General features: G+C 47.6%; 1 protein-coding gene across 1 annotated transcript in view; it reads left to right on the plus strand.

The window, feature by feature from the left end:
* The window catches only part of Etl1 (SWI/SNF-related, matrix-associated actin-dependent regulator of chromatin, subfamily a, containing DEAD/H box 1), a 226,228-nt gene that overhangs the window by 122,092 nt on the left and 76,264 nt on the right, over positions 1-27,872 (plus strand). Inside the window, exons 15-16 of the mRNA XM_045753686.2 lie at positions 8,458-8,565; positions 23,865-23,975. Coding sequence (XP_045609642.2) covers positions 8,458-8,565; positions 23,865-23,975 — 219 coding nt within the window. The remainder of the gene's footprint in view (positions 1-8,457; positions 8,566-23,864; positions 23,976-27,872) is intronic.

Here is a 27,872-nt window from a genome sequence, read left to right on the forward strand (position 1 = left end):
TTGTTGAAGGTGCTTGCTTGCACCTCACTTGTTGAAGCGCTTGCATCCCCTCACTTGTTGAAGGCGCTTGGCTTGCCTGTGACGCCTCACTTGTTAAAGGCGCTTGCTTGCGCCTCACTTGTTGAAAGCGCTTGGCTTGCCTGTGGCGCCTCACTTGTTGAAAGCGCTTGGCTTGCCTATAATGCCTCACTTGTTGAAGGAGCTTGGCTTGCCTGTGGCGCCTCACTTGTTGAAGGCGCTTGGCTGCCTGTGACGCCTCACTGTTTGAACAACACGTAACTTGTCTTTAATTGCTAGGACAATCTTCTTCCTCTTAACACTTCCAGAACGATTGATGCTGCTACCAGACATATTCTTGGCCAAAAATGTTCAAAATTACTATGAAAATTAAGAAAGTTATTTAAAAAAATATTTCACTAATGGCGCAGCACTGTGTATAACACGAGGGACGGACGCACATGGGTTGACCAATGTTGGACAGGTCCACTTGGGGCAGCCATAACGCGTTATGTAGGCCGCCAGGAGGAAAAAAATTCACAATATTTTTTAAGGAAACTTCAGCCTGTGCACAATGCTTTTAGGAAACTTATTTATTTGTTATTACATAATTACTAGTAGTTATTTTATTTGTTTTTGGCTATGATTAATTGTTCTAAAATTAATGGTAATTCCTGTACCCAGGTAGTCCCTCCTGACGCACCCCTCCCACCCTCCCAACACCACCCACCCACCCCACCCCCACCTACACCATGCGCCTCGAGTCTCGGGCAGACGGGATTAATACCGTATGGCCTGCCTCATGTTTTCATATACGGACAAAGGCACGATTATCTGGGGGACTGACCGGATAGTGTAATTTCTGCAGAAAACCTGCTTTAATCCGGTCCCTGTGGCTATTTTGGCCGGATATTGTGATAACTTTATCCGTTCACGATTTTGGCCGTATAAGGGCGTTTTTCGGATGTTCGAATCCCGGATAATCGCGGGGTTACAGTACTTAACATTTTAACCACAAAATTAATATATCTTAGTGTAATACTAATCCAATTTAATAGTAGAACATCATTCATTACTTTATTTATAATTATCATTTATTTGATCAATAGACTATGTAACATAACCCCCCCAACTTGTGTACAGGTAAACATCTAGCAGGATAACTTTAAATACAGTCCATTTTGAAGCAATAAAATAATAATATAAAGTGATTTTAGTATATCAAGAAATCAATATTTAAATAAATTGAAAAACAATTAAATGCCTGCTGGGAAAATATCCCACACTGACACCCCTCATTATCCCCTGACACCCACCATTCACCCAGACCCCCCCCCCACCCCACCACCCCTAACACACAACCCCATCCCCCCAACCACCTTCATTCCCTTGACACCCCCATTTCTCCTGTCCCCCCCCCCGACACCCCCATCCACCCAACACCCCCCCTATCCCCCCATCCACCCAACACCCCCCCTATCCCCCCATCCACCCAACACCCCCCCTATCCCCCCATCCACCCAACACCCCCCATCCCCTCATCCACCCAACACTCCCCTATCCCCCCAACACCCCCCTATCCCCTTAACACCACCCCATCCCCTCATCCACCCAACACTCCCCCATCACCCCCCCCTCCCCCAACACCCCCCTATCCCCCATCCACCCAACACCCCTCCCCTATCCCACCATCCACCCAATACCCCCCCATCACCCCAACACACCTCCCCATCCCCCCAACACACCTCCCCATCCCCCCAACACACCTCCCCATCCCCCCAACACACCTCCCCATCCCCCCAACACACCTCCCCATCCCCCCAACACACCTCCCCATCCCCCCAACACACCTCCCCATCCCCCCAACACACCTCCCCATCCCCCCAACACACCTCCCCATCCCCCCAACACACCTCCCCATCCCCCCAACACACCTCCCCATCCCCCCAACACACCTCCCCATCCCCCCAACACACCTCCCCATCCCCCCAACACACCTCCCCATCCCCCCAACACACCTCCCCATCCCCCCAACACACCTCCCCATCCCCCCAACACACCTCCCCATCCCCCAACACACCTCCCCATCTCCCCAACACCCCCCATCCTCTGACACCCTCAATCACCCTACAACCCCCCTGACACTCCCCATTCTCCGACACCCCACAACCTCCCGACACCCCACAACCCCCCCAACGCCTACATTCCCTTGACACCCCCCCAACAATCCCCATCCCTTCCGTCTCCCCCTCCCATCCCTTTCATCTCCCCCCCATCCCCTCATCCCCATAACACCCCCCCCAACACCTTTTTTTTTTTTTTTTTTTGGGAGTAAAGAGGAAGGAGAGGCATAGGTGAAGGGAAGTATAGAAGTGGGAAATACAGTGAGAGGTATGAAAGCAGGCGGGCTGTCCGCCTTGCTGACACCATGTGTGGGTGTTGGCAGCTAAGCTAAGCTGGCTCCCTCTTGTCAGGGAGCTGTGAGTGTGAGAGAGGTTCTTCACATGTGTTTCACCATATATGGATGTCCATAGATGAATACTGTGTAGCATTCATATATACACACTCCGATGCTTCCACACATGTTATTCTGTTTAAGGCTCTTTATTATTATTATTTATCGAGTTGTCATACATATTTATCGAGTTGTTCATACATACACATATATGAACTGTTCATATATATATACATATATAACTCATCTGGGGATTATATACTGTGGGGCGGGGTTTTCGTCCAGAGAATCGAGGCTCTTGGGCCACCAGCTGTGGGAGCGGGGTGTCACATCTTGGAGTAATCTTTCAAACATTGGGTCCTCTAACATTTCGATGGTGTTCCATACCCTGATGGCTTGGTGCTGCAGTCTGATGTTTAGTGGATGTATGTTCAGGAGTTCGTGGAGCTCCTGGATTGTCTGATCATATGGTAGACGGTGTTTTGCTGCTCTCCTTAGCGCCTTATTTTGTACTGCTTGCAGTTTCTGCATGTTAGTTTTCTTTATGGTGTGTAGTGGTAATGGGGGATATTCTAGATGCGGCCGAACTAGAGCCTTATATAGGTGGATCTGAATGTTAGTACTGAGGCTTCGGAATCTTCTCAGTTTTCCTAATGCTGCTTTGGCTTTGTTTAGTCGGTCCCTTACATGAATTTGTATCCCTGTTCTATTTATCATAAGTCCCAGTATTCTGCCTACCTCCGCATATTGGATCGGCTGGTTATCAAGGATGATGGGGTCCTTGTTTCTTTTTGCAATGTGTATTATTTGGAACTTTTGTTTGTTGGTGCTAATTTTCCATTGCTTCTCAAAGTTGTTTATGAGTTCAATTGCTGCCTTGGTCTTGTCGGCTAGTAGCGGCTTTGATGGGTCCGGTTGGCATATTATTTGGGTAACATCATCAGTGTATGTGATGTATTCTCCATGTTGGGGTTGGGGTAGGTCAGCTGTATATATGTTGAATAGAGTGGGGGAGAGGCAGCTTCCTTGTGGTACTCCACTTTTCAGTTCTATTACGTCTCCCAAGTAGCTGCCGATATTAAGCCTAGCAGTTCTATTGTCTATAAAGCTGCAGAGAGTAGCAGTAAATCTCTCAGGAAGCCCTAGTTCAGATATCTTATATTTTAGGCCTGTGTGCCACACTTTGTCGAAGGCTTTCGGGACGTCCCTAAGCACTATATTACACTGATCTTTTTTCGACACTGCGTTGGCTATATGCTCGTAGATCAGGGCTATAGCTGTATTGGCCCCTCTGCGGTTTCTAAACCCATGCTGCCTGGTGTTATACTTCCCTTCCTCTTCCATATACTTCACCAGTCTCTGATTGATAATTTTTTCGAATATTATACCTGGTACTTCGAGGAGGGAAATTGGCCTGTAGTTTTCAGTTTGGGTTGGGGGTTTACCTGGCTTGGGGATTAATCTTATTGTGGCATTCTTGAAGTATGTGGGGAATAGTCCAGATGCAAGAGCTGCATTTAAGATACATGTGTATTGATGGAGTGCAATCACTGGTAGGTTGGATAATACCATCTTATTTATTTTGCTGTTGCCCGGCGCCTTGTTCTTGAAACCCATAATTGTTTTATGAACCTCCGCAATGGTTATGTGTTTCATAAGGTGGCAGTCATCGCGCATGTTGTTAAGGTCTATTGTTTGCGTCGGGAGTAGTGCTGCAGCTCTGTTATCGACTTGAGTTGTAATTTCCCTTTCATTAATTGGGCAAAAATTTTAATTTTCTTCCGGGTTTATCCTGAATATTTTTTCCCAGAACTTCCTGAATTCCTGCTCTTGTTCTCTCTCCTCATAGAGTTTATTCCCTGAGGCGTCTATGATGTAGGGTGTTTCCTCAGAAGAGCTTCCCATCAGGGTCTTTACTTTTTTCCAGAACTTTCCCGGGTTTCTGTAGTCGACTTGGATTTTGCTTATTAGGTCATCCCATTGTTTGGTGTACTCTGGGATGACCTAATAAGCAAAATCAATCCCCAACACCTTACACCCATCAACCCCGACAGCCCCCATCCCCCACGACAGCCCCCATCCCCCACGACAGCCCCCATCCCCCACGACAGCCCCCATCCCCCACGACAGCCCCCATCCCCCACGACAGCCCCCATCCCCCACGACAGCCCCCATCCCCCACGACAGCCCCCATCCCCCACGACAGCCCCCATCCCCCACGACAGCCCCCATCCCCCACGACAGCCCCCATCCCCCACGACAGCCCCCATCCCCCACGACAGCCCCCATCCCCCACGACAGCCCCCATCCCCCACGACAGCCCCCATCCCCCACGACAGCCCCCATCCCCCACGACAGCCCCCATCCCGCACGACAGCCCCCATCCCCCACGACAGCCCCCATCCCCCACGACAGCCCCCATCCCCCACGACAGCCCCCATCCCCCACGACAGCCCCCATCCCCCACGACAGCCCCCATCCCCCACGACAGCCCCCATCCCCCACGACAGCCCCCATCCCCCACGACAGCCCCCATCCCCCACGACAGCCCCCATCCCCCACGACAGCCCCCATCCCCCACGACAGCCCCCATCCCCCACGACAGCCCCCATCCCCCACGACAGCCCCCATCCCGCACGACAGCCCCCATCCCGCACGACAGCCCCCATCCCCCACGACAGCCCCCATCCCCCACGACAGCCCCCATCCCCCACGACAGCCCCCATCCCCCACGACAGCCCCCATCCCCCACGACAGCCCCCATCCCCCACGACAGCCCCCATCCCCCACGACAGCCCCCATCCCCCACGACAGCCCCCATCCCCCACGACAGCCCCCATCCCCCACGACAGCCCCCATCCCCCACGACAGCCCCCATCCCCCACGACAGCCCCCATCCCCCACGACAGCCCCCATCCCCCACGACAGCCCCCATCCCCCACGACAGCCCCCATCCCCCACGACAGCCCCCATCCCCCACGACAGCCCCCATCCCGCACGACAGCCCCCATCCCCCACGACAGCCCCCATCCCCCACGACAGCCCCCATCCCCCACGACAGCCCCCATCCCCCACGACAGCCCCCATCCCCCACGACAGCCCCCATCCCCCACGACAGCCCCCATCCCGCACGACAGCCCCCATCCCGCACGACAGCCCCCATCCCGCACGACAGCCCCCATCCCCCACGACAGCCCCCATCCCCCACGACAGCCCCCATCCCCCACGACAGCCCCCATCCCCCACGACAGCCCCCATCCCCCACGACAGCCCCCATCCCCCACGACAGCCCCCATCCCCCACGACAGCCCCCATCCCCCACGACAGCCCCCATCCCCCCGACAGCCCCCATCCCCCCGACAGCCCCCATCCCCCCGACAGCCCCCATCCCCCCGACAGCCCCCATCCCCCCGACAGCCCCCATCCCCCGACAGCCCCCATCCCCCCGACAGCCCCCATCCCCCACGACAGCCCCCATCCCCCACGACAGCCCCCATCCCCCACGACAGCCCCCATCCCCCACGACAGCCCCCATCCCCCACGACAGCCCCCATCCCCCACGACAGCCCCCATCCCCCCGACAGCTCCCATCCCCACGACAGCCCCCATCCCCCACGACAGCCCCCATCCCCCTGACAGCCCCCATCCCCCTGACAGCCCCCATCCCCCTGACAGCTCCCATCCCCCTGACAGCCCCCATCCCCCTGACAGCCGACAGCCCCCATCCCCCCGACAGCCCCCATCCCCCCGACAGCCCCCATCCCCACGACAGCCCCCATCCTCTTGACACCCCATCTCCCCGACACCCCCATCCCCCCCCCCGACACCCCCATTCCCCCCCCCTCGACACCCCATCTCCCCGACACCCCCATCCCCCCCCCGACACCCCCATGCCCCCCCCCCCCCGACACCCCCATGCCCCCCCCCCCTGACACCCCATCTCCCCGACACCCCCATCCCCCCCCCGACACCCCCATGCCCCCCCCCGACACCCCCATTCCCCCCCCCCCCCGACACCCCCATTCCCCCCCCCCGACACCCCCATTCCCCCCCCCCCCCCCGACAACCCCATTCCCCCCCCCTTCAACACCCCCATTCCCCCCCCTGACACCCCCATTCCCCCCCCCCCCCGACACCCCCATTCCCCCCCCCCCGACACCCCCATTCCCCCCCCCCCCCCGACACCCCCATTCCCCCCCCCCCCGACACCCCCATTCCCCCCCCCCCCCCGACACCCCCATTCCCCCCCCCGACACCCCCCTTTCCCCCCCCCCCCCCGACACCCCCATTCCCCCCCCGACACCCCCATTCCCCCCCCGACACCCCCATTCCCCCCCCAACACCCCCATTCCCCCCCCCCCAACACCCCATTCCCCCCCCCCCCCCGACACCCCCATTCCCCCCCCCCCCCGACACCCCCATTCCCCCCCCCCGACACCCCCATTCCCCCCCCTGACACCCCCATCCCCCCTGACACCCCCATCCCCCCCCGACACCCCCTGACACCCCCATCCCCCCCGACACCCCCATCCCCCCCGACACCCCCATCCCCCCCGACACCCCCATCCCCCCCGACACCCCCATCCCCCCCGACACCCCATCCCCCCCGACACCCCCATCCCCCCCCCCGACACCCCCATCCCCCCCCCGACACCCCCATCCCCCCCCCAACACCCCCATTCCCCCCTGACACCCCCATCCCCCCCTGACACCCCCATCCCCCCCTGACACCCCCATCCCCCCCTGACACCCCATCCCCCCTGACCCCCATCCCCCCCACACCCCCATCCCCCCCTGACACCCTAATCCCCCCCTGACACCCCATCCCCCCCCCCCCGACCCCCCATCCCCCCCCCTGACACCCCTAATCCCCCCCCTGACACCCCTAATCCCCCCCCCCCCGACACCCCCATCCCCCCCCCCTGACACCCACATCCCCCCATCCCTCCAACACCCCAAACCCCATCCCTCGACACCCTAATACCCCTCGACACCCCCATCCCCCCGACACCCCCAACTCCCCGACACCTCCATCCCCCTCAACACCCCCATAAAGCAGCAAAACACCGTCCACCATATGATCAGACAATCCAGGAGCTCCATGAACTCCTGAACATGCAGCCACTAAACATCAGACTGCAGCACCAAGCCATCAGGGTATGGAACACCATCGAAATGTTAGAGGACCCAATGTTAGACAGGTTACTCCAAAATGAGACGCCCCGCTCCCACAGCTGGTGGCCCAAGAGCCGCGATTCACTAGATGATAACCCAGCCCCACAGTACATAATTCCCAGATGATATACTAACCAGATATCCTTCTCCCATAATTGAAAAATTGAGTATGTATGTGTGTATGTAGTGTATAGTTATGTATATGCATATGTATATGGGTATATATGTGTGTATGTGTATGTATATGTATGCATATATGTATATGTATGTATATATGTGTTTGTATGAGCAACTCGATAAATAATGCAGCTTTCTCATGCTAACAATTGATTAGGAATTGTTTGCTATGGGTTCTGTTCCCTTCCAGGGGCAATCTGGTCGGATGGTTACCCGGGCTGTTATTGGTCTAGGTAGGTCCTCGGGTGTGTTAGGTTATAACGAGGCGTTGCAGAGGTCTAGTTCCACTCAGGATTCTCACTTGCCCTTTTGCAGTTCAGCCCTCTGAACGGTTCGCTCTGGTTTTGCACGGTTTTAATACTGAAAACATTCATAGGAATGTATTTAATTAGCAATTCTGAACCTTTGAACAAAACCTCTATTTGTGAAAAACAATTGTGAAGAATGCATCAGTAAAGGAAAGAGGCGATGACCGTTTTTATGATACTGTAATTATATTACATTATAGTTTTAGATCAGCTCATTTAAATACCGTAAATAAGAATATTTTTATTTTCCATAATGAGAAAGATGTGTTAGTCTCTGTGTTTGTGAAGTCATATATTTTATTATACCTATATACAGTACTTACATAGATATTTTATCATTTACAGAAGGGAGACGGAGGTGGTAAAGGAAAGTTTGAAAGAGAGAGAATTGAGCAAGCAAAGCGTATCATGAAACCCTTCTTCTTAAGACGATTGAAGTGTGATGTTTTAAAGGTACAGTTATATCTTGTTTCATTAAATTAACAGTATAATAAGTGGGAGGAAAACAGGAGGGTGTTACATCCGTAGTGAGCATGTACAAAGCTTCTGGTTCTGTGTGGGGGAGGAAGTTAACATGGATTGTTTGTGTGGTGTAAAAATAGTCGCAAATAAAGTGGTAAAAAATGTTGTTTACGTTGTGCTGTAAGCAAAATTAAAATAAAAATATTTTTGGTTCAGTACAGTCAATAATTGTTTTTCCTACTCAAGCTTGTCTTGATATGAGTGGTTGATATGAACAGTGTCAGGCTACTGAGCTCTCGTGTTCAGTCATCCCCTTAGATAGGGGTCCACTGTGTACTTAGGACAGTGTGCTGCACTAGCACCACAGTCAGGCAGGCTGGTGTGGTACACTAGCACCACAGTCAGGCTGGCTGGTGTGGTACACTAGCACCACAGTCAGGCTGGCTGGTGTGGTACACTAGCACCACAGTCAGGCTGGCTGGTGTGGTACACTAGCACCACAGTCAGGCTGGCTGGTGTGGTACACTAGCACCACAGTCAGTCAGGCTGGCTGGTGTGGTACACTACACCACAGTTATGCTAGCTGGTGTGGTGCACTAGCACCACAGTCAGGCAGGCTGGTGTGGTACACTATACCACAGTCATGCTGGCTGGTGTGGTACACTAGCACCACAGTCAGGCAGGCTGGTGTGGTACACTATACCACAGTCATGCTGGCTGGTGTGGTACACTAGCACCACAGTCATGCTGGCTGGTGTGGTGCACTAGCACCACAGTCAGGCTGGCTGGTGTGGTACACTAGCACCACAGTCAGGCTGGCTGGTGTGGTACACTACACCACAGTCATGCTGGCTGGTGTGGTACACTACACCACAGTCATGCTGGCTGGTGTGCTACACTAGCACCACAGTCAGGCTGGCTGGTGTGGTACACTACACCACAGTCAGGCTGGCTGGTGTGCTACACTAGCACCACAGTCAGGCTGGCTGGTGTGGTACACTAGCACCACAGTCATGCTGGCTGGTGTGGTACACTAGCACCACAGTCATGCTGGCTGGTGTGGTACACTAGCACCACAGTCAGGCTGGCTGGTGTGGTACACTAGCACCACAGTCAGGCTGGCTGGTGTGGTGCACTACACCACAGTCAGGCTGGCTGGGGAGGTGCACTAGCACCACAGTCATGCTGGCTGGTGTGGTGCACTAGCACCACAGTCAGGCTGGTTGGTGAGGTGCACTAGCACCACAGTCAGGCAGGCTGGTGTGGTGCACTACACCACAGTCAGGCTGGCTGGGGAGGTGCACTAGCACCACAGTCAGGCTGGCTGGTGTGGTGCACTAGCACCACAGTCAGGCTGGCTGGTGTGCTGCACTAGCACCACAGTCAGGCTGGTTGGTGAGGTGCACTAGCACCACAGTCAGGCTGGTTGGTGAGGTGCACTAGCACCACAGTCAGGCAGGCTGGTGTGGTGCACTAGCACCACAGTCAGGCTGGCTGGTGTGGTGCACTAGCACCACCTAACCAAGGTGCACTGATGTCAGCCTTCACAGGCTCAGGTGAGCTGTGTTGGCCTTCTCATAACCAATACATTGTCCATAGGTCTTCTACTATTACCAGACTTCCCTTATTTTGAGGTCATGTTTTCTGTGGGAAGCCCCTTCAGTTTCCTGGGGCTATCGGGCTAATGCGTGATATATTAGACTGGGGCATTAGTCCAAGGTGTTCGAACTACAGTGAAACACGAGCCAGAACCTGGCCGCTGCAGAGTGGTTGCAGGGAGCAATGGCCCATGGAAACCCCACCCCCCCTGTGGTTGGGGTTTTTCCCTTATCTGTTATCGACCGGGGTTAGGCACCCAGAAGGGTAGGCATAACAAAATAAACCCCACATGGTAAGAAAAGTACGACTAAAAACTGAAAGAAGAGGTAAAACTCCCTCCTATCCCAAGGAAACACGCAAACAAGTAATTATCACACTCCAGTGCTCATCTGTGCAGCTCTCCTCTCCCCGAGAGGGGGAGGGGAAAGCCCCAGACTTCCCTGCGCCGGGTACCCAACACTCCAGTTTGTTAGCTAATGTGTTCCGGGGCAGATGTCTTCTCTGGCCTTGATTTCCAGGGCAGTGTTTTGCCTTCGTTGCGACCTCTGCTGTGTTGTTGTGTGTGTGGTGGTCAAGTGTTTATCATCGGTACCGGGGCTGCATGTGCAGAGCCAAGGATGGGGTTCGATGCAGTCCTTGGCTCTTTGGAGCTGATCGCTTCGGGTGAATCGTCTGCTGAGTTCTCGGGGTTTGGCTCTAAAGGTAGTTCACGTTCGGCGGGTGTCCAATGTCCTGGCTGACAGCCTGTCCCGGTTCATTCCCCTTTCCACGAAAAGTTGGCTCTGTTGGAAAGGCTTTCAGTTGACTTTGCCGGACGTTCGGGCTTCCAGAGTTGGATTTCTTCGTGTCGGCGTGGTCGAGGCATGCTCCGGTATACGTGGAGCCCTTTCCTGACTGTGAGGCCGTCGGGATCGACGCCTTCAAGCAGGACTGGGTGAGGTGGGTTACCTGTACCTCTCATCCCTGGTTCAGCTGTTGTTCCAGGTCCTAGCTCGCTTGGGGACTTACCAGGGAAGAGTTGTCCTTCTGTATATTTGCAAACATACAAGGCCAAAAGTCAAAATCCAGGAATAAAGTTAAATTCTTAAATGGCCTTCTAATATAATTGAATTCAATATTTGGTGCATTTACAGAAGCCCACATGAAAGATGCATGGATAGTGAAATATGGATCCCAGATTATAATTTATATAGATGTGACAGTGTAATTAGGTCAAATGGAGGAGTAGGTCTGAATATTAACACTTTGGCGTACCCCGCGCGCCACCCCTCAACTGTGCGATATGGGACCCAGGGTGTCACGGGAGCGCGCGTAAATTCTGAAAAGTGTATACTCTCTTCAACTTTGTCACCTTAATTCTCGTCCTACGAGATTAAATTTTGTATCATTGTGTTCGCAATAGAATTCTCTACAGCATTAAATGCATATAAACTCCAAAAGCCCGGCTAATTACCCGCAGCAAACAGCGAAATTGCGAACGAGTTACCCAGGAGCGCGCAAACGCGATAAAATGTTTTCACTATTTTCACTCTGGTCACCTCAATTTTCGTCCTAGACCTTTTATTTTGGTCTCAATGGGTTTGCAATAGAATTCTCTAGATGAACATTAGCATATAAAATAAAAAACCTGGTCACGCTCCAACCGCCGACGAGTTGAAGACGGGCCACGCGTTAGCCGCAAGTGAGCGCTCAGACGCCTTCCAGCTACACTCCCAATTCCCGCTCTTTTCAAGCCTTTCTTTCGCAATTTTCTTCCTGGAAGGGCCTTGTTCATGATCACTATCCATCGTGGAGTAAGCGTAGATAGTTTCTAAAGCTGCAGTAAGAAATATAGCCACGGAAAATAGCCGAAATGTTCACACGTTTGAGATGCGAGGGGAGGCGACATTGGTCACAACAGTGGAGCGAAAACAATGGGCCCACGGCGTGTGCCAAGCCGCCTGAGGGCCACGAGGCTCAACAAAAAAAATGGGAAGACATCGGCGCGCATTTTAAAACCAGTCCCCCAAAAATCGGATAAAAACCTGATTTTTGGCGATTATTTAAAGTGGATGACGCAATGCTGCGTCATCCCCGGCATTACCGACAGTAAACGGATGACGCAGTGCTGCGTCATGCCCGGGCGAAAGTGTTAAAGAGGAACTGACATGCACAGAGCTCCTGAACCTGATCAATGAGATTGTAGAGGTACTTGAAATCAAGGTAGAAAATATAAATCTAATTATTATTCTAATATACAAACCACCAGATGCAACAGTTCAGGAATTCACTGAGCAGATACACAAAATAGAGAATATCCTTGATAACCTAGCAAACCCAGTACAGGCATACCTCAGTTTAAGAGTTTAATTGGTTCCTGGAGATGCCTCGTATTCCGAAAACTCGCATTCCGAAGCAAATTTCCCCATAAGAAATAAAGGGAAATGAATTAATCCGTTCCTGACTACCCCAAAAACCCCACATCAAGCTAAATTTTTATACCTAATTCATCTAAATAAACCTACAAAACTATGTCCAGGTTATTACTTACCTTGCTGTTGAATGCTGTAGGCGTATGGAAGATGGTGAGGAGGTGGGAGGAAGAGAGGAGTTACTGTTTGGAAGGGGAGTCCCCTTCCATTCTCACATCAGGCAGTGAGGACTTCACTGGTATGCACACTCTGGCACATTTTGCCTGCATACAACTAGGACTTGCTTGTTTTACTAAGAATTTATCTAATGACACTTGTTTTTCCCTACATTTTAACACTTGTCTGTAGTAAGACATCACATTATCATTTAAAAGGTCAATGCAACGGCCTGCTACAGCTTTATCTGGGTGAGTTTTTTCAACAAAACTTTGCAGTTCTTCCCATACTTCACACATTTTCTTAATCAAGAAGGGACATCCTCTACTCACAGCTATTTTCTTAGGTTGAACCTTACCAATGGCTTTCTTGAGACCCATGGCAAGATATATAATGACAACTTTTATGCTCAAATGGCCAAAAAAACGATAAAAAACTGTAAATCCTTGTGAAGAATTCAGGTGGGATAGTCACTGGACACGAGACACTGGTAAACTGAGGCGCGATCGCCATGCCACCACGTGCCAGTCGGCCTGTACACGTATCAACAAACTCGCGTCCCGAGGTAACCCTCGCCTTCCGAGACATATTTTTGGAGTAAATCCTGCTCGTCTTCCGAAAAACTCGCATACAGGGACACTCGCATTCCGAGGTACCACTGTACTAGATATTATCTTTTTTGGAGACTGCAATTTACCTAGTTTAAAATGGAGAATAGTAAACAATAACATTATAGCAGGAAATCAACTTGGAAATAACCAACTACAGGTCAGAGAACTACTGAGATTCTTTAACAAATTCTCACTCAATCAGCAGATTACAGAACCACCTAGGAATGAAAACATGCTGGACCTGATACTCACGAACAATGATGAGCTAATCAGAGATATTACAATCTCAGACACTCCATACTCGGACCACAAGATCATTTAAGTGCAAACTACCATTAATAACAGCAGTAGGCCCAAGAGAAACAACAATCGAGAAAGGTTATTCAGTAAATTCAATTTTAATAATTAAATGAATGACTGGGAGAAAATAAATAGGGACCTCACAAACATTCAATGGGAAACTGTTCTAAGTAATAAAAATCCTACACAAGGAATAGAAAAACTAACTTCTGAAGCATATGAAGTCTGAAACATGTGCCTTTGAGGAAAGCCAGAAAGAGGTCCAACATAGAAAGATATGCAGACGACACTACAAAAGAAGGAAACAAATAAAGGAAATGGTTAAGCAAGCACGACTTTCCATGCAAAGAAGGAATAATTTAAACAGGGAAACTGAAGAAATCAGAGTCTGAAGCATTCATATCAGATTGAAATTGGCAACTAGAACAGAAAGCAATTCAAGAAATAAAGAAAAACACAAAATATCTCTTCACATATACGAAATCAAAATAAAAAAAAACCAGTGCCAGTATTGGCCCTATTCGTACAAGTGAAGGTTCATACATGGAGGATGACAAAGAAATCAGTGAAATCCTAAAAAAAAAGCAGTATGAGGACATATTTAGTACTCTTAAAAAAAACAGCATGAAAGTGGAAGATCCCGACAACTTCTTTATGCGTGTTATCCAAACCCCTGTAAATATAACTGATATCAGCACGAGTGTGGCAGATTTTGAAAGGGAAATTGATATCATGCCCATGCACTCATCCCTGGGGCCAGACACGTGGAATTCAATTTTTATAAAGATATGCACAGTGCCAGTAGCGCAGGCATTCAGTATAGTGTGGAGGAAGAGCTTGGACACGGGAGATACCATATGAGCTTAAATCAGCAGACATAGCCCCTCTACACAGGGGAGGGAGCAAAGCATTGGCAAAGAATTATAGACTAGTTGCACTAACTTCCCACATAAATAAAAGTATTTGAGAGAGTGACCAGGAGTCAGGTCACTAGTTTCATGGAAACCAATGATCTCCACAACCCATGTCAACATGGATTTAGAGCAGGGAGATCGTGTCTCTCACAGCTACTTGACCATTACGACAAAATCACTGAGGCATTAAAAGAAAAACAGAATGCAGATGTGGTATACACGGACTTTGCAAAGGCATTCGATAATGTGACCCTGGAGTGATAGCACACAAAATGAGGTCATTGGTAAACTGGTAAAGTAGGATGCTGGATACTCTGTTTTCTGTCGAACAGAACACAAAGAGTAACAGTCAACCATATATAATAGAGTTCAAGCGCAGTTAAAAGCTCTGTTCCTCAGGGTACAGTCCTTGCACCACTGCTTCTCCTTATTCTCATATCAGATATAGACTCAAATACAAGGCACAACTTCGTATCATCCTTTGCAGATGACACAAAAATCAGCATGAAAATTACCTCTGTTGAAGACATTGAAAAACTTCAAGCCAATATTAATAAAGTTTTTGACTGGGCAGCAGACAATAACATGATGTTTAACAGTGATAAGTTCCACGTACTCAGGTACGATAAAAATGAGGAGCTTAAACATAACACAGGGTACAAAACACAATCAAATCTGCCCATAGTAGGAAAACAGCATGTAAAGGATTTGGGAATAATGATGTCTAATGACCTAATGTTTAGAGAGCATAACCAAGCAAATATGGCATCAGCCAGAAAAAGGATAGAATGGATTACGAGAACTTTCAAATCCAGGGATCCCATCACAATGGTTGTACTCTTCAAATCACTTGTACTGTCCCGTCTTGAGTATTCTCAGTACTCACGTCCCCTTCAGAGCAGGAGAGAGTGCTGAAATAGAGGGAATAGAGAAAACATATACGGCATACATCGACACGATAAAGTATCTAAATTATTGGGATCGTCTGAAAGCTCTCCAAATGTACTCACTAGAATAGAGAAGAGAGAGATATCAAATAATATACACGTGGAAAATACTGGAGGGCCAGGTCCCAAATCTACACTGTAAAATAACAACGTACTGGAGTGAACGATATGGAAGAAAATGCAGAATAGAACCAGTGAAGACCAAGGGTGCCATAGGGATAATCAGAGAACACTGTATAAACGTCAGAGGTCCACGGTTGTTCAACATCCTCCCAGAGAGGATAAGAAATATTGCCGGAAGTACTGTGGACATCTTCAAGAGAAAACTAGATAGTTTTCTTCAAGGAGTGCCTTACCAACCGGGCTGTGGTGGATTTGTGGGCCTGCGGGCCGCTCCAAGCAACAGCCTGGTGGACCAAACTCTCACAAGTCAAGCCTGGCCTTGGGCCGGGCTTGGGAAGTAGAAGAACTCCCAGAACCCCATCAAGCATGTATCAAGCAGGTAAGCTCCTTTGTGGCTGCCCCAGCCTTGGTTTCAGGCGCTGTTTGCTCGGTGTCCGAACCCGAGGGTCTTCCCACGGCTCCGCCTCTGTCAGCAGATCGGTCCAGCCCTGTACGAAGCTGGTTCGTTCTGCTCCTTGAGTTTTCGCGTCTGAAGTTTCTGACTCAGGCCTATCATTACTTGTATGAGGCGCAGGTAGCTTCGTTGTTGGTCTCCCACCTGCGTTCTTCGTCTCTTCGGCATTATGAAGTTTCCTGGTGGTCCTTCTCGTTTTTCCTATCACTGCATAGATGTACTTCGATCTCTGATACGGTTGTTTTGTCTTGTCTTTCATGGTTGTTCCAGGACCTTTATCTTATGCCGAATACTGTTGCCTCGTATCATGTGGCACTGGCGAACCCCCTCCAGCATGCGTTTGGTATTGATGTTACTTCTGCCCCGTTCCGCAAGCTATTTTTGCGTTATTTCACCTCCGGCCTACTCATACGCCGCCTAAGCCGTCTTGGACCTAGATTCAGGAAGCTCTGTGTATTTCTTCGTAAGTGGGTTTGCTACGAAGGTTCCTAAGTGTGCCCTAAGAAGATGCTTAGGTGCAATTCAATAACATCCACTTAGAAAGAAATTTGTAGACAGATTTCTTCCTAAGGCTCTATCGGCACGCAGGTTCACCTGCGTGCCGATAGAGGTCACTACTGTGTTTCGTTTGGCCAATCAGAGAGCAGCAACATTCTTCATATTGAAGATTTAGCGCTGGCTTATCGGAGCTCTACTGCCTCCTATTTACGTCGAATTTTCTTATAAAATTAGTATATTTCAAAGTAAAACAATGTTTTTTCAACTTCTACAGCCAGCACCGACATTGTAGTAAACAAATATGTTACATTTGTTGTTTACCTACGTAATTCTAAGAGATACTGTGTAGCTGTCCTTGTTGCTCGGAAGATGCGCTGACAATTATTGTATATATTTACTGAATTTACCCAAGGGCCACTAACTATCTAGTGGCTTCGAAGAGGACAGAAAGCCGGCGGCTTGTTAAAGGGCCCGCCAATTGTCTTGATGATATTTTTTAGCTGGAATTTGGCATTTACAGCTTTAGCGGGTAGGCAGTTCCATGGGTTTATAGCCCTCTTGTTGGAAAAAAACATCTGTTTTCAGTCCTACTTGAGAGAACATACTCTCCAACACTATATCTGTGATTGCCCTGTTATCAGTGACTTCATACCAAATGGTATGAGGTATTTTGAGCTCTGTAACTACTTCATACACTCAGGAATATTGGAAGATATTCTTGTGCTGTACCCAGATTTTGCCAGTGGAGGCTAATAGATCAGCATTAAGTATTTTGTTCTCTCCTAATTCCATGTATGACTGGCCATCCTGTGAGGTGAGGATGTTGGATGAGCTTGTAGCTGGTTTTTGATCTACATTGTGTGGTCCTTTATACAGAATAGGGAAGCAGCACATTGCTGTGTATACCTAAACATGTTTAAAAATACATTGTTTGAGAGGAGTCTTTGTAGAAACTGGTAAGAGTAATTATAATATAATGTTTCCATGATTCAGTGCTTACCTCTTGTGAAAATCACGAAGAGTTGTTTAGACAGAGTTGATTTGTTTTTTGTATTGAGGCTGGTATTTTCTAAATTGATTCCATGTATGTCTAACCATCCTGTGAGATGGGAGTATTAGATAAACTTATAGCTAGTTTTTTATTTACACTGTGTAATATTCCATATAGAATAGGGTAGTAGTACATTGCTGTGTATACCTAATTTTCTTAATAAAAAAACCCAGTAATAAAGATTTTAAATTATAGTTTGTATTATTACAAATACAGTACTGTATTATCCTTATTAAATCATGTTGACCATGGATCATTAAGACCTCATGTTGATATGTAATAGTCATATTTCTTTTGAACTGCTAATCCATGCTAATCATTCATTAAATTGTGCATTATGTCTCAATTTTTCACTTCCTTGGATATATTGTACAGTACAAAAAGATAGGATAAAAATAAACCAGTAATATTTCTTTCATTATATTTTTCATTTAAATAACTGCATCAATATTTTTACAGCTGACAGGATTTGTTTTACCATACAGGTGCATTATTTGTTAAAAAAAAATTTGGTTTATTGTTACACACAATGGTGCTACATAGCCTTCCCAGCTTGGTGCCTTCTTTTAATACTTACTGATTAAAAAATAAATAATAAATACATTTTATTCAGGAAAAGTACATACAGTTGATTTACAAACATAATGTTGGATTTATAGACAGAGCTAGTACATACAATACCTAAAGCCATTAATACTCATAGCATTTCGGGCAAGGTGTGGGGGAAAAAACACAGACTAAAACTTAATAGTAATCGGGATTAGGTATAAATTGTGTTGAAAGAAGGAATAAAAAATACAAAAAGGGGGGGTTAACATAGCATAAATCAGCAATTGCACATGTTGGTGAACAGCGTTGTTTAAAAAATAGCAAGACATGGGTTGACATTTAGGAGGTAAGTTAGGTTACATGGAGTTAATTAGGCAGTACTTGGTTTAACTCTTAAACTGGTTGAGAGAGGTACAGCCTTTGACATGATTCGGGAGGTCATTCCACATTCTGGGTCCCTTGATTTGTAGAGCACTTCTAGTTTGGTTACACACAGCCAAATTGTGTAACAGGAAGAGGTCTTGGACACAAATTTGTTCCATGCTAAATGTAGAGGAATCAGCTGAGTATTCCTCAAATAAAATAAGTTACCTCAGCTTATAAGGTAAATAAAATAAGCATTTCTCAAATAAGTAGCTGCCTCACCTCACTGCCTTACTGCTACATAGCCTTCCTGGCATGGTGCCTTCTTTTGATAATTACTTGTTCCACACCCAAATTGTATAACAGGAAGAGGTCTTGGACCCCTACTTCCCTCTCTCATTTTTAATAGTCTATATACAGTAGTCATAAATATAGCTTTAAGTATTCAATGAATAAAGTTTTTGACATTTTTACCCTTCTCCTTACCTAACATCATTTGTGCAGCATATTTTTATTTTATGTCTCGCCCAGATTTAATTTCAAAATAAAACCAAACTAAGTAAATTAGAAATGGGTATGTATAGCTAAGGTACACCCTTACTACTAGGTGAACAGGGGCATTTGGTGATAGTAAATGATCCCATCAGGCAGGGCTCATCACCTTCTCTCATATTTCATGTTTACCAGTGTTTATTTACTTAATAACTACGGGTATAATATCTTGCTATTATAAAACTAATTCTACTATCATAAAATACATATTTACTTTAAGTTTCAAGCAGAGAATGCATATATAACTAACACGAAGGCCTCCTCTTCACTAGATTCAATTTTTATAAAATTTTGTTTATGTTCTAAAATCTTAAAATCGATCCCAGTGTTATGTAGTAGAGAAAAATTGAGTTATATCCAGTTTACGTAAAGCTACGAGTGGTCGAAACCGCACTTAGATCCCGGAATGAACTTACGAAGGTTTTTCCACTTAGTGTAGCTACCTGAATACCGCCGTAGCCGCCATGAAGGCGCTAAGAACGAAAACATTCGTAGCTAAGAAGAAAAACCTTCGTAAGTACCTTCCTGAATCCGGCCCCTGGTCTTTGGACCGGGTACTCTCTTTTCTCTCTTCTCCTCGGTTTGCTGTGGCCTCTTCGGTTCAGGATTGTTTTTCTAAGGCTCTCTTCTTGTTGGCATTGGCCTCTGGGGGTTGGGTCCGGTTGCTTCATGCTCTCCTCTGGCACAGGGGTTTCTGCTCTTTTGGTCGTGGTGATTTGTTTATTTGATTGCAGCCGTCTCCTTTTCTGGGAAAGAATGAGTCCCCCTCTGCTTTCCGGAGGGGTCCATGGGTTGTTGATGCCTGGTTGGTCAGTTCAGGGGTGCATCATGTGTCGTGTCTGGTAGCGGCTCTCCGGCATTATTTCCGCGTCATGACTTTGGTGGCCGGGGATGCTCTTTTGGTTGATCCGGTTTCCCTTCTTCCCTGCTCGCGGGTACGGGTCTCTCAGGTCGTACGCAGGGTTATTAAGTCTAGCCAGCCTGCAGTCTATTCCTGTGCCCATGACGTCCGTAAGTTGGCTGTTCTTGTTGCCATTTTTGGTAACATGTCTTGGGTTGACATTCAGGCACAGGGTTTTTGGTGGTCGAACAGGGTCCTGGCGGCACCCTACCTCGTGAATGTTCCTGGGCCTAGTTGGGCTCGTGTCGCTTTGGGTCTGCGGTTGCAGCCAGTTGTCTTGACTTCGGGTTGAGATGTGAGCACTGACCGTCTCTCGGGTAAGTCCCCTTTCTTTTCTTCTTTGGTGAAGTTGCTCTGGGGAGCTGTAGGGGCTTTCCCCAGAAAACCAGTGTTGAATGTAATGAAACGCTATTTTCTGGGTGAATCTCAGAGGCTCCGGTCGGCCGAGCGGACAGCACGCTGGACTTGTGATCCTGTGGTCCTGGGTTCGATCCCAGGTGCCGGCGAGAAACAATGGGCAGAGTTTCTTTCACCCTATGCCCCTGTTACCTAGCAGTAAAATAGGTACCTGGGAGTTAGTCAGCTGTCACGGGCTGCTTCCTGGGGGTGGAGACCTTGTCAAGGACCGGGCCGCGGGGACACTAAAAAGCCCCGAAATCATCTCAAGATAACCTTAAGATAACCTCCCCAGCAACCCTCCCTCCCTCCGGTCGGCAGTTTTTCGTGTATTTTGATATCCAGCCTCAGAACTGGGGTGTGGATCACCGGTGTGGGAGACTGGGGCACCCTTTCCCATTTCTGGGGAGGGGGGAGTTGCACAGGTTCGTGTGACATCATGCTTGTTAGCTCGTTTTCAGTTGGGGAGTTCTCTCCACTCGTTTGTCTATTTTCGTCGTTTTCACCAGAATAGGGATTTGTTTTGGGGCGCTTACCTTTCTGGGTGCCTGTCCCGGCCGATGGCAGATATAGAATGCTCCAAAATCGCATGTGCATTTTTATAGGCCATTACTCCTCGTGTCTCTCTGGGGGGGGGGAGGGCAGGTTCTGGCTCGTGGTCTCTGGTAGGCCTAGAACTACACCTACATCTTTTGATGCCAAAAGTTAGGGATATCCTTATCAGCCTGGATAGCTCGGGGAGCCTCCGGAACTCGCCCAGAAAATAACTTTTCATTACATTCAATTTTTTTTTCTTTCTCCAGGCTGAAATGACTGTGTTGGCTTCTTCCTTGGATTCACTGTGAACCTGTGGCTCTCATTTCCTGCCTATCCTGTTTTGTTGTTGTTGATTCTGGAGGAGGTTGTGGAACAGTTATTGTCTTCTGCAGCTACATCTTGTTTGGTGGTTTCAGACTTCTTGTGTCTTCGCGGTTGTCCTTGTAATTTCAGGCGATTTGGTAGGGCTAGGGTGGTGCCCGCTGTTGGTTGGGGTTGGCCAGTCTTGGAGCCAGTGTGTGGGCAGCATGGGCTTCCCTGGTCCAGTTCTTCTTCAGTTAGTCAGCTCAGAAGTACGATTTGAGGAGTTCACATCAGTCATTTCTTGGTTCGCTCCTTTCATAGGGCAGAGGCGAGAATGATATGGAAGGAAATGCCAAATAGAATACATCTATATACATTGGTGATTGAGAGATTGGTTAGACTTTATCATGGGGCAACAGGCATCCCATTTTTGGGTCCTTCTGTGTTTGGGGTCTATTATGTAAAATGGTGGGCTTGCTATGGGGAACTGGTACTATTAAGGGATAAGGGTAGTTAGAATACAGAGTTATCAACTATGGGAGAGCTAAAAGGCCCGGCCCCCAAATAAACTATAAGCAGTGCTGAATACTTGGCTACACACAAGATCAGTCTAGAGGTTGATCATTGCTCTCCCACACAGGAAGAAGGGATACTCCATTCTAACTTAATTATTTATTAACCCCTTAACAACCCCCCATATACACTCACACCAATAACAATAATAATAATTACTTTACCACCCTATCTTACATTAAAAGCCTTGGTCCACATAGGCAGGATACAAGGTTTACACTGAGAACAAGCTAGGGTAAAGTACTACTGGATAAGCACTGAAGCTGGATGCAGCTTAGGGTAGTGAGACCACGTGGTACCCTAATACAAAAACAACCCTTAGGGGTACCCAAAACACTGGCAAATACTACCCCCAGGTCTCACCAATCTTTACTACCAGAGTAGGTACACTTAAAACACACCGTACTTAACTTAATGGTACAGGAACTTCAGGTAAGGGAAATAAGTAAGAGGAGAAGGGAGGAGAGGAGAGGTGCAGCCACAGAGTAGGTCTTGTCCCCACGAACGCCAGCCAGAGAAGAACGCTCCCAGCGACCAGCTCAGGCCTCCCGCATGTGGTGGTGCCGGGAGGAGCCTAATTGATTGTGCAGCTAAGCACATTAAAAATCTTCCTCTATGCAACATATTGTTACTTTCCTCGTTCTCAGGGTAGTTAATCTTATAACAATGTCATACTTAATCCACCACAAGCTCTAAGAGTTTGAATACTTGTGAGCAACAAGATTCGTCCTACGTTTGGCAGGGAAGATACGAACAGAGACACATCGACTTGCGTTTTGCTAGTCTAACGTAGCTTATTTAGTTCAATTTTGACCTCTGGTTTCCACTGAGGAACCCAGGGTCGTAACAGGGTCAGTCAAGCTCCTCGCCTTTTTGTGTGTTTGGTTTGGATCACGGTGGCCAATCTTTGTCTTATTGGTGTTTGGGTTTTGGCCTACCTTGATGACTGGGTGGTGTGGGCTTCCAGCCAGTGTGCATGTCTGCTTACCAGGAATCTAATTCTTTCTCAGTTCACCGGGTTCGGGTTTGAGTGAATTGGCAAAAGGGGTTTCCCCTAGAAAGCCAGCGTTGAATGTAATGAAACGCCTGTTTCTGGGAGAGCCCTGGTAGCTCCCTGGAGCTATTGGGCTCTCCCTTCCCTCTCTTCCTTCAGGTCATCAGAGGTGTTTGGCATCTTCATAGAACTGAGGGTGGGGCAGCCAGCTGACGGCAGGCTGCCTAATGCCTTCCCCCAAATGAATGGGAGGGGGGGTGGAATTTGGTTGAACAGGGTGGTAATAGTTTCATGAATTTCGTATCTTTTGTTTACATAGTTTGTGGAGTTCTTTAAGTGGCTCTCAAGGCAGCAGTCTTGTTTGAAGCCAGCAGTACAGGTAGTTTGTTCTGGTTCACTGACTTTCTGGGTGCCTTTCCTTTTGGATGGCATAAACCAATAACTAAATGCATAAATGCCAACACTCTTTGTGCCTCTGTGAGGGAGGGAAGGGGGGGGGGTTGAATGTTCTGGCTTTGGTCCTCAGTAGTCCCATAGAACTCTGTGAGCGATGGGGATGAGTAATATGGCACACTATACTAGTTATATAACAGAGTGCTGGGGAGACGGGACACCACGAGTGTTGCTATCGTCCTGTAACTACACTTAGTTAATAAAATTTAGGTAATTACTAATAGAGATAGTAGCTTCAGGGAATGACCAGGGCTCACCCAGAAATTGGCATTTCATTACATTCAATGCTAGTTTTCTCTCTCCATGACCAGTGAATGAATTTGACAAATTTAAGAAGGAAATTTTTTTGGGGAATTTTGTTTTCTGTGTACCAGTGTGTTGTCAGCTTTTAGTAGGATCCCAACACTGGAGATTAAGTGTGGCACTTAGGCTACTCTAGAATACTCTGCTATTAAGAGTACTTTTCATATTATGCAAAGTGTACTTCTTAGTTTATTATAATTACCTGACAGTACTTTTGTTGTTTAGGTATTTTCTATGAATAACATTAGGTAAAAGTATTGTTGCTAAATACATTACTATATTTGCTGGATGTACCCTTTCAGGACTTGCCACCCAAACATGATGAAATTATACACGTTCCAATGTCAAAACGGCAGCAGAAGATTTACTCGGACACGGTGCTCGTTTTGAGTAAAAGAGCACAGCAGCATCAAGTGAGTTGGCTATTATCCATCTTCATTATATTTTTTATTTCAATAAATATACAGTATAGTATAGTATGTGAAATTCAAATGCATGTTGCAGGTAACATAGAAATTAAGATAATCACATGCATAGAATAAGTCACACTAACATGATTGAAACAAATAGCCCAACCCATACATATGAAAGGAAAGAATCAGCAACATTTGGGCCTGTCATTGAACTCTTATTGAATCACAACTAAGACAAGCAGAGAAGGAAACAATTTTATGTCCTGGGAGTAGGACAAGGTGGAAAGAGAAGAGGTGAGGGGTAATTTTTTCCAGTAATAATACTAGAAAAAAGTAATGCAGGAAAACTTAGAGCTAAAACAGCTTTAGTTCTTTTTTCAATTTTCTTAATTGTTTTACAGCTTTATATGAATGTGAGTCAACCAGAGCCTTCCCTTTATTATCATGTGTTATGAGTACAAGAGTCCTACAATCATCTTTCTGTGACTCTTTGGTCTTTATCCTTGGTGTTTGAATACAGTTGGTGTTCAAATGGTGCCAATAACTGCCTGTAGATGTCTGGAACCTGCCCAGGAACCACGTGCACCCGTCTACATTCTCAATGTGTTGCTATTGCAGAGGCTCGTCCCTTAACCTCCAAGGGTGGTCCCACCAAGATGCGACAATAGGATATTGAGCCCATGAAAAATACATTAAATGATGTTCATTCAAGATAGAAGTAGTAGTTATGAGGATGATATAAAAGCTAGATAGACAGACGAGTTCAGTGGTAACGAAAGTGAGGTAGGTGACATAAATGTTTGCAGTGACTGAGGGATTTAGGCTTACACACTCCATTTCAGGAGCACCACACATGTAGGGAGGTTTAGGCTGGGCAGATGAAAGGAACTACACACTAAGTTTGGTGATACATAAAGTGGAGTGAAACCTGAGTTTGTGTTCAGACCTAAGTGGGGAGGGGGGGGGTGGCCTTCGTTCCATCTTTTCCGGCGGCCTCTGCCTTTTTTTTTGAGGCAGAGGGTTTGGAGGACGGCTCTGCCCCTGGTCTCAGTATAGAGGTTCCCAAGGCGGTAAAAGGGCTGATTTGGGGGCTTGGGCCCCGTTTGACCCCGCTTGGGTTTTTTTACCCTCTGAGCGGGGCTTGTTGCAGGGGATGGGGTTTTCTTATCCCCTCTTCTTGTACGAGTTTGATATGGCGTCAACCCCTCCATGGGTTCAGTTCTGGGTTCCCTTAGGTACTTCAGTCTCTTCCTTCTGGAGGTTTTTGGCCTCCCACATCCCACCTCATGAGGTACCGGAAGCCATTACGGCTTACCTCCTGCACGACCTGAATTACGCCTCGATAATAAATCCTGCCTCATTTGAGTTTGGTTCTTCCTTTTCTTACCTGGTGCATTACGAGGTTCTGGAGTCATCCTGGTTGGATGACTGTCCTATCTTTTCGTTGAGGGGTGGAGGGGGGAAGGTGGCATGCATTTTGTTGGTCCCACATGCTTGAGTGGTGAGAGGCGCCTACGGTGGTTCAGGTTTACCTGGGGGGAGAGTTTGAGCACCTCAATGCTTGTTTGTTCGCCCCTGCCCTTTCTCAGGATGTTGGCTCTGGTACAGCTTCGTGTACAGGTTCCAGGTTCCTTCCCTTTCGGCTGCCATGGTAGCTGAGGACTTGCGCACCCATGGCCATTTGGCTTTGGTCTTGCATTTATTTTCCCCTTCTCGAGGTGTCTTCGGACTGGCTTAAGGAGGATGTGGAGGCGCTTGGGGTCGATCTGGGGTCTGGTGCGCTGGTCTCGGCAGGGTCGGCATTGGCTCCTCTGTTGAAGCTGTCTGTTTACGCCGATCCTGCAGGAGGCAGTGTCTCTGTTCTTTGTGTCTCGTTTCACGTGCCAGCAGGCTGTGCACGCTCAATCCCTGGAATCCGTTTGGGCCCTGGCTCTTAGGTTCTCTACGTCTTTCTGGGGAGGAGCCTCTTCATCTCCCCGGAGCTTACTAGGCTGATATGCTAATGTCGGACTGTGGCATCAGTCATGCGTAAGGAGTTCTGTGGGCCTACCGGGGACCACGAGCCAGAACCTGGCCCCCTCAGAGAGGCACGGGAAGCAATGGCACGGGAACCGCTGGCACAACAAGTTGTGCCAGCGGAGGCTGCACAACTTGTCAATGGAAATTCAGCATCGGCGGGTGCAGCATATCTTGCAGAGCATTCGTTGCCGGCGGAGGCTGCACAACTTGTCAATGGAAATTCAGCATCGGCGGGTGCAGCATATCTTGCAGAGCATTCGTTGCCGGCGGAGGCTGCACAACTTGTCAATGGAAATTCAGCATCGGCGGGTGCAGCATATCTTGCAGAGCATTCGTTGCCGGCGGAGGCTGCATGACTTGTTGATGGGAATTCAGCATTGGCGGGTGCAGCATAGCTTGCAGAGCATTCGTTGCCGGCAGAGGCAACACAACTTGTCGATAGGAATTCAGCATCGGCGGGTGCAGCATGGCTTGTAGGGCACTCGTTGCCAGCGGATGTTGCATGACTTGTTGAATTCCCAGTGGGTGCTTTCACGAACTGTTGAAATCATGAATTTATCTATTTTTGTCTGAATCTGATTTTCTCTGGCTAATATTCTGAGACATTGCTCTCAGCCACGCGAGTTCACAGTAAACAGTGCGGTCATGTGGAATAGGAGAACATAGACCCCACTCAACCTATATATTATGTGAGAAATCTTTAAAGAATTCTGATAAAGAAAGAGATCTAGGGGTGGTTCTAGATAGAAAACTATCACCTGAGGACCACATAAAGAATATTGTGCGAGGAGCCTATGCCACGCTTTCTAACTTCAGAATTGCTTTTAAATACATGGATGGCAATATACTAAAGAAATTGTTCACGACTTTTGTTAGGCCAAAGCTAGAATATGCAGCGGTTGTGTGGTGCCCATATCTTAAGAAGCACATCAACGAACTGGAAAAGGTGCAAAGACATGCTACTAAGTGGCTCCCAGAACTGAAGGGCAAGAGCTACGAGGAGAGGTTAGAGGCATTAAATATGCCAAAACTAGAAGACAGAAGAAAAAGAGGTGATATGATCACTACATACAAAATAGTAACAGGAATTGATTAAATCGATAGGGAAGATTTCCTGAGACCTGGAACTTTAAGAACAAGAGGTCATAGATTTAAGGGGGCATCTGGTTGGCATCTGGGTCCAAAAATGCAAAAATGAAAACTCGTTCGATTTCAATCAAACTTTTTTGACAAGTTCTATATGAAAAGTGTTTCATCTGGTCCAAGTTTCAGCATCATAGCATAAATAGGAAGGGAGAAAAAAAATATTGAAGTAGTTGTGAAAATTATGCAAAAATGGTCAAAATCGATTATCAATCAAAAGTGTCAACTGAAATCATAACTACGACTCTTTGCTATCACAATAGCATATATTAAACAAATATTATAATTAGTTTAATTGGAAAAAAAATTTAAGAAAAAAATTTTTTTTTTTTTTTTTTTTAATATTTTTTTTTTTTCATTTTTTTGGGCGATTTGCATCAAACTTACACACCTGACTGTACGTAAGCCTATCTGTAAGAATGCCAATTTTGGAGAAAATTGGTTGATGTCAACCTCAGCCACAGATTTTAGAACCTTAGACTTTATTCATTTCTGTTTTTTTTTCAATTGACACAAACGTTTACAAAACTGATTCCTTTTTTATTCAATTTACATGAAACTTACACAGTATATGTGGAGGGCATGTCTCTACATTGTGGGGCTTTCATTTTTCTCTAAGTTCATTTATTGATTTTATAATAGCAATAAACATGCCATATTTGCAAAAAAATTTTGGGGAGCTTTGAACATTTGTATTAGGAAAACTAGAGATGTTTTGGAAATTCTAAATCCCCA

Source organism: Procambarus clarkii, chromosome 33 (genome assembly GCF_040958095.1).
Source record: "Procambarus clarkii isolate CNS0578487 chromosome 33, FALCON_Pclarkii_2.0, whole genome shotgun sequence".
Lineage (NCBI taxonomy): Eukaryota > Metazoa > Arthropoda > Malacostraca > Decapoda > Cambaridae > Procambarus > Procambarus clarkii.